Raw genomic sequence first — 13047 nt, forward strand, 5'->3', positions numbered from 1 at the left:
CGTACCTGGTTCTTGATCCATTTTGTATCTTGGGATCCTCTTTTCTTCACCTGCTTTATCTCGTCCAACGGTGTCGTTGGAAAAAGCAATTATTTCGCCTGACCATCATCTACAGTACACCAGTCTAGTCTCTTGGTCTATCATCTATCACATCGCCCGTATGTACTCTCGCAAACCCGCATTGTCTCATCGCCTGTCATCACGTTGACCCCCTTGTCCTCCCCTCCATCTCCTCTTCGAGGTTCCACCACCAACCTTCTGTCGTCTCTTTCTCGTTCTCTTTCCTCTCCAGATACAGTTACTGTACCGCTCCTTAGCTTAGACCCCCCGCTGTGCTCTGCGGTCCTGTGTTGTGTAAGGCTAATAATAAGCAAACAATTCATCTCCTCGTTCGTTCGCTCGCTCGCGCGTCTCGGATACAACGTCTCGCTTGTTGCCCGCTCGGACACACTTTGCCTCTTCTTCCCTGCCCTTTCCCATTGCTTCTTTCTCCCCTCTCCACCATCTCGTCCTATTCTATTGTTATCCCCGTGTCTCACCCTGGTATATCACATCTGAAGAGGAACCAAAATCTGGATACCAGAACCACTGACACTTCCAAGTCTTCGCCACTAGCGAGTCATTGATTCCATTAAATCAATGCTTCATCTCGCACGCCGAAACTTTCAGATCTAGTATTGTCTATCTCAACTCAATCGGTCGTACTGGCTTATGATCGCCGTGAAAGAGTAGCTTCAACAACACCTTTCGCTTCTGACTTTCGAAATCACACTCTTGATCTGGGATCCGATACGATAAGTAGCTCGCGTCTTCGTACACCCTATCCTGTGACTCTCGTCTACTCTGTCCTCCCACCCAGCCGTTGGACACTCAGCCCTTGAACGATCACCCTCTGTCTCAATTCCAGCTCTGCCATCTATTTTGCTGGTGATTTTTACATTTCAAGCGGAATCTTATTGTTGAACTTGATCTCCACCACCCCTAACTACGCTTCGTCATGGTCTACTGTGGTAAGCCTTCACGGGGCTGCCAAATGTGCAGAGCCCGAAGAATCAAGGTATGTTGGTAATCTTGTCTTGCTCGGCCTCACTGCACACATATCATATCATAGAGGCCCTCTAGTGCAACTGCTCACGATCGTAGTGCGATGAGACGAAGCCAACCTGCAACCAATGCGCCAAATCCAGGAGACAATGTCCCGGATACAAGGACGAGTTTGATCTCGTCTTTCGCAATGAGACACAGGCTACTGAAAGAAGAGCACGCAAAGCCAACAAGAAAGCATCAGCCCAAAAGCCAGGCAAACTAAGCTCGCAAACAGCTACCAGGGCCGTCGTCGTCCACAAGCCAGCACCCGACCAGTCTATCTTGTCAACACTCCAGCTTCCCGTTGAGCAACAGGCTACTTGCCATTTTTTGTCAAATTTCGTTCTCCTTCCTGCTCATGATCACACGCGCGGATGGATGGAATTCGTTGTCCCTCTTCTTAAGGCCGATCAGACAAGACCGGCTCCCCATTTCAAGCTGGCTTTCGAAGCCTGTGCCTTGGCTTCTCTCGGAAACCGCGTTGGTCCTGGATGCGACTTTGAAACCAAAGCTCTGGGACACTATACCCGAGCACTTTCCGCCACATTCGTCGCTCTCAAAGACCCAGCCCTGTGCAAAGAAGACTCTACCTTGGCTGCCGTGCTTCTCCTTGGACTATTCGAGAATATCAGTGCAAAGCAACTGGGAATGCTTGCTTGGGGCTCTCACATTGAAGGAGCGATCAACCTGGTCAAGTCTAGAGACAAGAGGCAGATAAAAACGAAAACTGGTCTCGCTCTTTTTGTGGCCACACGAACGCAAATGGTATCGCCGCTCTCTCAATTTCTCTGCTGAGTAGTCCAGCTAACAAATGAACAGATCATTCACACATTGACCACAGGCACAGCCCCGGCTATGGGAGTGGAATGGTGGATTACAGATAGCGTCAACAACCACTTCGGAGCTGAGTGCCAGCGACTCAACATTCGCACAGCAGAACTCAGGGCTGAGTCTAATCGCTTGATGGCAACTTTGAGCCGGAGTCCTGAGAATATCGAAATGCTGCTCGATATCATTCGTCGTTGTCAAACACTTGACCAGCAGCACGCGGCTTGGGCGAATTCCTTGCCCGAGTACTTCCACTACAAGTCTGTGGCTTGGGAGGACAATGTGCCTAACGGCAACTACGGCTTGGCTGAGGTGTTCCCAGGTCGAATCGACGCGTATCAAGACCTCTGGGTCGTTAGCGTCTGGAACTTGATGCGTTGCTCACGTATTATCCTGGCCTCTCTCATTGTTCGCTGTGCTGCTTGGGTCTGCGCTCCCGTTGACTACCGAACAACTCCCGAGTACGCAACAGCAGCAAGGACGTGCGTCGATAACATCACAGATATTATTTCCTCAGTCCCATACCAGCTGGGATGGTTTAGCAACCGCAGGGAGCTCCTTGAGAGAGCCAATTTATCCGCATTCGGTTGTGGAGAGGAAGATGCCCTCAAGGGTCTACCAGGTTATTTCCTGACTTGGCCCCTGACCTGTGTCCAGGGTCAGGACTACACGACTGATGCGCAAAGAGCATGGGTCAAAGGCCGACTTGAATTCATCGGTTCCCATCTCGGCGTCAGATATGCCCACGTTCTCCGTCAAGTAAGTGCATTTGGCAAACCATTCTCTGCTTCTCAATACGTTCGTTTTCTGTTTGACTTGGTCCTAAGCCCTGCTTTGCTCTGTGCTCTGATCTCCACATTTATTGCTTTTTACTGTATCATCCTCAGGATTAACTGACGCTGCTCCACAGCTTAACATCCGCGTTCCGTCAATGCTTATCCGCCGAGACGGCTTAATGGCCAACCCATACCCTGGCGCATACAATTTTGAAAAGCTGTTGTCGTCCAAGACGGCGCCCGCAATGGCAGGATATACTTTGAATCCAATTCAACAACACGACGCCATGCAAAAGGAGCGGGTTCATCACCAGAAGCACGAGTTGTTGAGCAAAGCGCGCGGGTCCTTGAATAACGAAGAGAAGGTGGCGCAAGGTCTGCTGCAGCTTTAGAACTCTGGGTTTCAGATGCCGGAATGGTTGATTTGCTGGTATTGGGAATATTGTGTTCTGCTACATGCCATGATAGACGAGGGATGCTCTTTGGAAACCCCTCTTGGATAAGGATAGTTGGCTTTAGACGGCAAAGCTATATATAACTACCTAGGAATTAGATGTGTCAGGTGCTGGATACCTGGGGTTTAAAATCATCACAAATCTGTTTGATCTGAGCTGAATTGCGCCATCTGACAAGATCTACTGTACGAAACGAAAACGTAGATCAGTGTATGATCTTCAAAGCCTGCTAACTTGTGAATATTATCTCATGAGTGCATATGATCCTGAAAGATCAAGTACCCCCTGTCTCCATTTGCAAGACATTCAGATACTGTATTTTTGACACGCATGTCCGCGTATGCTATTTGTGATCAGTACTTCCCTGAAGAATTGATCCTGAATGAAGTCTTTGCATGAAAAGGAAATAAAAGTTACAATTGAATATTTGACATGACATGAATGGCGCTCTGAAGACCATGTCAAGAATAAAAACCAGTTCCCATGACGTCCTAGCAATTCGTTGGTGCTTCTGTTTACCCTAATAATGATTTTAACCCCATTGTACAAATTTCGCGATGGAACGGCGACCGGCTTTTACTTTTGCTTCTTACTGCACAAATTGTTAGATGTGAAGAACTCCTTTGGCAACGTTGTACTTACGCTTGACTACCATCTTGGGCTGTGCCTAGGTTCCACGCTTTAACGAACCAGCTCTGTGTCGCGTCGACATAATTCTCAGTCTTGACCTGCTTGACGCCAACCTTTACTCCGTCTTTTGTGAATACAACGTTCTTCTTGCCCATGCGCTCCGAGGCGACGTCGGACATCTTGCCGACGCTGATGTAGACTTGGTAGCCAACCCAACCGCCCACGCCGAGGAGGGCAAATACGATGATGAGAGGAAGGACCTGACTGTTCGGTGCACTGAGTTAGACGAGCTTGAGGAAGCCTAGGGGATTATCAGTTGTACCTGATTGTTGAGGTTTGCGCCATGATGTATTATTGCCTGCACGTGCGATGTGATGCGGAATCGACGATAGTACCGAGTAAAGGAGTTCGAGTACGAATAGTGCAGAAGAGTCGAAGTTGGATGCGATCAACGCAGTCTACAAAGTTGATAAAGTAATGGCGAAGAGAAGAGGAGTAGGCGATGTGCAAAGGTAACGAAAGAGAGGCAGCCGAAAGGGGTTACACTGCTGCGCAAACAGAGTTTTGAGGGGTCGCAGAACAGAAGAAGCTGGATTGACTTATGGGGAGAGAGGAATGAATGGATGAGCCAGGCCAGACCAGGCCAGCCGCAGCCCAGCATGGGTGACCCAAGCCTGGCATGTGGTACTTCAGGGACCTGATTTTAGCTCCAACTTGCGAAAAACGTTGCAGCGATCGCCAATTGGATCGATAAAAAGGGTCCATCTTTTAAGTGGTTCGCCCCTCCTGTAAATATGGCTTTTTAGTGCGTTAATGGGGAACATCCATTGATCGAGCAATCGAGTTGATCGTGATTTTGTACCTCTTCGATATTGACGACAGCCAGTCTTTGGTGCTGTTTGATGGACAGTTCATCATGTAAAACACATTCTTCTTGTTGCTGATCACGAACTACTAATCTATTTTTATATTTATAGTAGCCTTTAATTACCGAAAATATCCTTGAGATATTACCTGGCTTAGAGATTCAGTACCTGAAAATGCCAAGAAACTATCCCGGCCCGTTGCCGTCCATGCCATCCTTGTACAGTGAGTGGGTGGCAGTGCTGGAGAGGATAGACCTGAGCTGAGCAAGATGAGATGAGTTGAAACTCACTTTTTGTATCCGTGTACCTCGACAAAACAAAAAATGAAGGAGCATGTTTAAAACCATGGCTTTTGCTTAGCTCATCTGCCAGGCTTACTCGTGTTCAAATGACAGTGTTTGCTTTGTCTTGAGGGAGGATTCAAGCTTTCAGTGGCGAGCACTCGAGATTGCTTTTAGTGAGGTGAGGCTTGCAGGTTATTCAGGGGGGTTTGGCTCAAGTCTAGACGGAATAAGAAATTATGGGGATTTCTACAGAGCCTTTTAGCGACGTATGTAGGCGATGCGAGATCGATGTGACTGTTTGCGCATTGAATTGCTTTGTGAGATACACGAGGATTTGATACTCCATAAAGACAAGGGCGTCGATCAAGCCTATAAGCGACAACGGCGTAATAAAAAGCGTCTCATAAGTATGTGTAGACACGCACTCAACACAAGTAATTCGTGCTAGTATAACGCCTTTAAGGTTCAATTGCAGTGTACGGTAAAACTTGGCTTTTGAATGGTGATAGCATGGCAATCTTGCAGGGTCGCTGGCACCTCATCTTCTGACTATATGTATCATGACACTGCCTTAAACTATCTAGGTAACACACAGTCATTATGTGGTTCTGTGATGCTTCATTCAAACAGTTACTAGGTCAACTTGGAAGACGAGCACCATGGTCATATTGCGATCTAACATTACCTAGCTTGAGTACAAGCAGTGAAATCCCACAACTGCGGATAATACTTGGGGCTGATTCTTCGGCACTTCTCAGTGACATGTATATACTAGATTGGGTGCATTAGGCACTAGGTATTATCCAGTTTCACATAGGAGTGACTTCTGCTATAGTTCAAATGTGATAAACCTCAACTTAAAGACCAATATGTCAGTACCGATGTGAGGGAAACGACATGAAAACGTTAAAAGTGAAGCACATTCCAATGCCTTTATACATATTACGATGCATCATGAATCTATGCTGACTTAAGAGAGCAGTGATCCCAGTAGCGTTACCTCAGAACTATTTTCTTTTATACAACTGCACTTAAGCCTGGGGCTTATGAATATCTATCTTGGCCGTAAGTGAGTGTGAATAAATTTTACTGGGCGAGTCACTGGAAAGACTCTGTTGACTCTCGCATATTATAGTGCTAGTCAGGACATGCATATATAGTCTCACTTGACTTGCTCTAATGCATAATTTTGTGTTCTGTGTGTACCCGTGACCATGCTTGGGATGAGTCTTGGAGTGTGCCTCATGCGCGAAGCTTGATAGCAACAGCATGGAATGTCAGAGAAAAGGACAGCAGAAGGAACCAAACCATTTATGTTTGCTGTTCTAAATTTCACATTTCGACACTCCACAGTCGGATTTCTACTCGGATTTCTACTCGGTATAAGTTGAGTTAAGATAAAGTTGCACAGCAGCTAGAGCAACCGGCAGGGTATACCATACTAAGACATAGCACGGCATTCACTCAGTTCGAATACCAGCTCACAACACGCCAGTTCTCGTCCAACTAGATATATTCGGATTAATGCTTGTGATTCAAGTAGTTGGCCGGCTATCTACGTGCGTACTATTGGCTGACACCTGAGGATAAGTGTCCAGCCTTGAGCGAACTATGAGGTATCGAACAGAGTTAGTCTTGATATTCATACGAATTATAAGCCATTAAAACACACAAATTAAGTACAGTAAACAGCAAACGGAAAAGTCACGACAGAGAAGAGTAGTCGTGATTACTGTAGAGTGTAGATCCGTCATATGTGGCTAGTGCTAAAGCTTGAAGCTCTGACGCCACATATATAAGCTCTGAAAATGCAAAGGTTATATGCATATACGAAGGTTATTAATTAGGCTAAGTTACTGCGGCAAGGTATAGTGCCTAAAGGCACTATATTAAGCCTATTAAAATTATAATTAAGCTAATATAAGGAAACCCCTATAATATATTGCCTTTATCTCTTTATAGTATTAACTATAATATAAAATAAATTACTTTAATTCTTTATTAAGATTCTCTTAGCTATTATTATTTATAATTATAATATAATAGTTCTTAATTAATTATTTTAATATTTTATATTTCTATATTTTAATTGCCTTTTTTAGTAATAATACCTTATATTTTATAGTCTATTTATATACTCTAATTTTATAGTATTAAGTTATAGAACTTTATTTTAATTATTATTATTATATATTTTAATTTCTTAAATAATCCTAGTATACTTTATTATTATTATATAAATATTATAAAGTTAAATATATTAACTCTTAGTTTAGTAATTAATTTAATACTTTAAGTTAATTAATATCTTTAAGGTAATCCTATAATAAGTCCTCTATTATTTATTAGTTATTAAGATTATTATTATATCTTATAAAATCCTTAAGTAATAATAGATATAAATAATCTAGCCTTAAGATATATAATTTTAAATTATTAATATAGATTTTATAGACCTTTAGAGGTCTTATTAAATTTTATATTAAGTAAGTAATATTTAAACTTTATTAAATAATTATAAAGAGGTTTCCCTAGGTCTTATAAAATTTTATATATAATTTGCCTAGCTTATTTTACTTTTCTTAGATTATTATATTAGCTTTAAGATATTAATATTATATTAATAATATAATATTTACTTATAAACTTTAATACTTTTAAATTTCTATCCTTAGTTTTTCTTTAATATTAATATATATTAGATTTAGCTTTCTAGATATTAAATTAATCTTTTTTATATATTTATTATCTAGAAGTATATCTAAAATACCTAGGTATTTTAAGAATAGCTTAAAGCTAAATATTACTATAGCTAGAAATATTCTTAGGCTTTTAATATATCTATAGTTTATATTTACTAAGATTAATAATAAAGCCTAGTGCTATTAATTTAATAAAATCCTTTCTTATTTTATAGCTTATTTTTATAACTATATTTTTACTAATTATATAATATATTTTAATAATTTTATATTCTATAGATATAATACTAAATTAAACTTAAGTTATATTTTATATTATAATATAATAGCCTAGAAAGTTATATTAGTAAAATAACTGCTATTATTATAATAAATTACTTATAGCTAGCTAAATATTATACCTTAGTTTAATTCTTAAGTTTTAAAAACTTTAGTTCTATTAGCAATAAGATAATAGGCTTTATTAATAAACTTTATTATATAGTCTATAGTAAGAAAAATATATTAGTATTCTTTAGATAATAATAGATTAATAAGACTTAAGTAATTTATATTTACTAATTCTTATAGCCTAAGGTATAAAATATTTAATAGTAATATTCTAGGAACTTATAATACTATTTATTAATATATTATATAAAAGTAATAATAATTTTTAATTTTATTAAATTATAATAGCTATTAGTATTATCCTTAAAGCTTCTTAATTATTAGGCTTATTATAAAGTATTTATAAGTATTATATACTTATTAAAAAATAAGTAATACTTTAGTTTTAATTATATAAATTATTAAGGTTTTATTATTTTTAATATAATATAGAATCTAATTAATAATCCTATATCTTAGGATATATTATTTTATAAGTCTTTATTAGCCTTTTTTTATAATACTTAAATTACTAAGTAATATAGAAATAATCTTAAAGTATTATAATTTATTCTGCTAATAGCTTATAAATAAGTATAATAATAAAATTAATAAAGAGGCTAGCAGTTTACCTTTTAATAGAATTATATTTATATAAAGTTCTATAGATTAGATTATAAGTTTTATAAATAGTAATTATTTTAATATTTACTTAAAGCCTAGTTTTAATTTAATTAATTTAGCCTTATTATATAATATATTAAGTAGTTATAATATTCTATTAACTAGCCTTAGTTTAAAATATAGTTTAAAATTTTAATATCTTAGTATAAGTTTAGCAATAGAATTTTAAGGTAATATATTATATAACTATATTAATTCCTATAGAGTTAACTTTTACCTCTAGGTTAGCCTATATTTTAACTTTCTTTATCCTTAATATAATCCCCTATTAACCTTTAATTAGCCTTATTAACCCTATTAACCCTATATATAGCTTCTATTATTTATAAGGCCTTTAATATAGATACCCTTATTACTTTAACTACTTTAGCAGTATCCTTTATAATCTTATCTTTAATTAACTTAATAGGATTATTAAAGACCTTATTAGCCTAGGCTACCTATAACCTAAGGCACTAATACTAATCCCTATGCCTATAGTTAGACTTAACTTTCTTAAGGAAGGTAACTTTATTATTATAGATATTAAGACCTCTTATAAGCCTCTTCTTAAGATCCTTTAGGCACTTAAGCTCTTGCTTAAGCCTTATTATTATCTGGCCTAGCTTATAGGTCTAGAAATATATTATAAAGAGTAAAAAGAGCTTATAGCTAAAGGCAATTAACCTAATAAGGCTATAGTTATTATTATTATACTAGGTCTCTTAAAAGCACTTAGCCTTATATTTTAGCTACTTTAGGCCTTTGCCGTTATTATTAAGTAAAATAATATTAATAGTATCCTTTTTACTAAAGAAATAGCTATTAAAATAGTTATAAATATTACTATAGAGGCTTCTTCTTCTAGGAATAAAAGGTATAATACTATATAAGTCCTGCGGATTAGTTAACTATATAATGCAGCTAATAGCAGATAGACTAGGGATTAACTAATTGCCTTAGTATTTAAATAAGTTTAGAGGTACTTAGTAGGTTATAAGAGGAAAAAGCTACTATATATATAAAAGCTTCTTTTATTACCCTCTTATTATAGAGTTTAAGTTATATTAATTATCTTATTAGGAAAGTTAATTATTAAGAGATATTTAGGTTTAATATATTAAGTTCTTAATCTATATAGATCCTTTAGTTTTAAATTTATAAAAAAAACCTTAAGAAGACTTAGGCTCTATAGAGTATAGAGTAAAAAATAAAATTCTATTAGCTAGGTATAGTAATTTATTTTAATAAAAATAATAAATAAACTCTAAGTTAAATTTATTAAGGATTTTAATTTAATAGCTAATCTTACTATAAAAATAGCTAATATTTACTATTAAGTTAATAATACCTTTATAATTAATATAGACTTTTATTAAATAAGTAAAATATAAGATTATTTACTTTATTTCTTTAAATATTTTAATAATAGTAAATATCTCTTTCTCTAGTATTATATAGTATTATTTAGTATTATTAAGTTTACTACTAATTTATATAATTATTTTTATATTATTAAAGTTTATTATAAAGATCTTATTTCCTAGTAATATCTTATTAAGTTAATAGAGTATAATGCCTATACTTATCTTAGAGGTATTAGTAATTAAGTAAAATTATTTTAAAGAATCTGCATTTAAGGTTATATTTTACTAAATATTATTATAGATTATCTTAAGTATTATTTATACCTTAGTAATTTAAGTTAAGTTATTTTATAAAACCTTAGTTATTTATAATAAAGTCTTACTTATTTTTATTATCTTTAAAATTTATTTAAAGAATACTAATTTAATAATATATATTAAATTAATATAACCTAGAATAAATTTATAGATAAATAGTATAAGGTATAAAAGTTATTAAATATTTTCCTAAGTATAAGGTAGATTTATTTAAAAATATTTTTATAGGTATTTAAACTTCTCCTAGTATTTTAATAATAGTTATATACTATTAGTATTAATAGAAAATCTAAGAGTTTTAATATTAGACTTTAATAATACTATTTTCTTTTTTAATAGGCTAATTAATATCTATATAATTCTTAGGAAATAATATTTCTAGAGAAACTTAAAGTACTTATTAAAGGTTTTAAAGGTAATATTATAATTATTAATATAAATAAAGAATATAATAGAGAGTTTATTAAGGTATTTTAATATAGAGAGAAGTTTTATATTATTTTTAAAGTAAAAGTAATTAAATATAAGGTCTTTAAAGTAAATATAGGTATTTAATAAACTTATTAATCTTATTAATATATTATTATAATAAAAGAGGCTATTTAAAATATAAAACCTAGTTTTTAATTTATTTTATTTTATAATAAAGATTCCCTAGAAGCTTTATAAAGTATTTATTTATAAGAAGACTTTTAAGTAATTATTTTTTATTTTTTATTCTATACTCTATAGAGCCTAAGTCTTCTTAAGGTTTTTCTTATAAATTTAAAACTAAAGGATCTATATAAATCAAGAACCTAATATATTAAACCTAAATATCTCTTAATAACTAACTTTCTTGATAAGATAATGCAACCTAAACTCTATAATAAGAGGGCAATAAAAGAAGCTTCTGTATATACAGTAGCTTCTTCCTCCTGTAACCCACCGAGCACCTCTAAACGCAGTCAGTTAATCCCTGGTCTATCTGCTACTAGCCGCATTATATAGCTAACCAATCCGCAGGACTTATATGGCACCATGCCTCCTGTTCCTAGAAGAAGAAGCCTCCACAGTGGCATCTATAACTATTCCAATGGCTATTTCCTCAGCGAAAAGGACACTATTAATACCATCTTGATTAATTTTTATATATAAAGATTAGTATTAATAGTAATAAGTATTAGGTTTTAGTTTATTATATATTTTAGTTTTTTATAGGAATAATTTTAAATCTTATATAGTAAGTAGAATCTTAGCTATTTTCTCTATAATTAGAGGGAGAGTTTTTATAGGCTATAAAGAATATAATAGTAATAAAAATAATACTTAGTAAGAATCTAAAAGAAAGTAAATAGCGCTAATAAATATAAGGTCTTTATATAATAAGTCCCTTATAATAGTAATATTATAAAATAAAGGTTTATTTTTAATATATACCTAATAGCAGGGTAATTAAATAGTATTAACTTAAGGTAATTTTAGCTTTACTTTAATATTTTAATATTAATATTTATTTAAAACTTTTATAAAATATTTATATTTAAGGTCTAGAATATAATAGGAATCCTTAGTAATTTTAATAGTAAATATTTTATTATTTTAATTTATTATATCTTTAGTAATAAATTTTTTTTTTTTTATTTTTTTTTTTTTTTTTACTCTATGCTCTATAGAGCCTGAGTCTTCTTAAGGTTTTTCTTATAAATTTAAAACTAAAGGATCCATATAGATCAAGAACCCAATATATTAAACCTAAATGTCTCTTAATAATTAACTTTCCTAACAAGACAATAAAAGAAGCTTCTGTATATACAGTAGCTTCTTCCTCCTAATCTTTAGTAATAATAATATCTTCTTTACTTTATTTCTTAGTTTACTAGTCTATTAATTTAGAATTATTAATAATAGCTATTAGTTTCTTAGGCTATTAATCTATTTTATAGTTCTTTAGATTATTTTATAGAGTTTAATTAAAATCCCTTTAATTTCCTATAATATTTTAATATTATTTTCTATATAAATAACTTTATTTTCTATTACTTTATAAGATTAATTATATTAATAGGCTAAATAGCTTTCCTTATTTTATTATATAGGCCTATATTATTTTAGGCAAGGTATAATATCTAGTATTAAGTATTAACTATTAATACTTTTTATAATAATCTTCTTCTCTATATAGTATTTAATAGCTTAAACTCTTTATAACTATAAATAGCCTATTAGTAAATTTTAATTACTATTGCTATTAATTAAGTATATTATAATTATAATTAGAATATTTTTAATAATTAATTCTAAGAGTATAAACTAATTAATATAAATAATCTTATTATTAGCTAATTTAATAGATTCTTTTTTTATAAAGTTAAGTAAATATAATCTATTATTTAATAAGAAACTCTTATTTATTAAGTTTATTTTTAATCTGCTATCTAAGAGTATTACCTTAGTATAATATCCTTCTAGATATTTAATAATATAGCCTAGTATAATAGCTATTGCTTCCTTAGGTAGGCTATTATCTAGATAAATAGCTAAGTATTTAGAATCTGCTTTTTATATTAAATTATAATATTATACCTCTATTAATATTAGTATTTTAATTAGTTTTTTATTTATTTTTATTTTTATAATCTTTTTAAATAGTACTAGGAAGTTTATTAACTTTTCTTTATATTAAAAGCCTTTTAGCTTTTAGTAGTATTATATAAGCTATAA

At 33.3% G+C, this 13047-nt stretch overlaps 2 protein-coding genes across 2 annotated transcripts; one reads left to right on the forward strand and one right to left on the reverse strand.

Moving 5' to 3' along the window:
* Nucleotides 1-997: 997 nt before the first annotated feature.
* FSST1_012041 (Zn(II)2Cys6 transcription factor) lies at nucleotides 998-3082 on the forward strand (the record flags this gene model as incomplete). The annotated part of the gene is made up of 4 exons (XM_083235231.1): nucleotides 998-1057; nucleotides 1144-1851; nucleotides 1906-2673; nucleotides 2825-3082. 4 exons carry the CDS (start codon nucleotides 998-1000, stop codon nucleotides 3080-3082), a joined length of 1794 nt encoding a protein of 597 aa, XP_083081737.1.
* A 639-nt stretch (nucleotides 3083-3721) lies between these two features.
* FSST1_012042 (uncharacterized protein) lies at nucleotides 3722-4120 on the reverse strand (the record flags this gene model as incomplete). Its single annotated transcript, XM_083235232.1, has 3 exons — nucleotides 3722-3737; nucleotides 3788-4039; nucleotides 4098-4120. 3 exons carry the CDS (start codon nucleotides 4118-4120, stop codon nucleotides 3722-3724), a joined length of 291 nt encoding a protein of 96 aa, XP_083081738.1.
* Between the last annotated feature and the right edge of the window lie 8927 nt (nucleotides 4121-13047).

This window comes from Fusarium sambucinum, chromosome III, assembly GCF_050947815.1.
Source record: "Fusarium sambucinum isolate potato_lamoka chromosome III, whole genome shotgun sequence".
NCBI classification, from domain to species: Eukaryota; Fungi; Ascomycota; class Sordariomycetes; order Hypocreales; family Nectriaceae; genus Fusarium; species Fusarium sambucinum.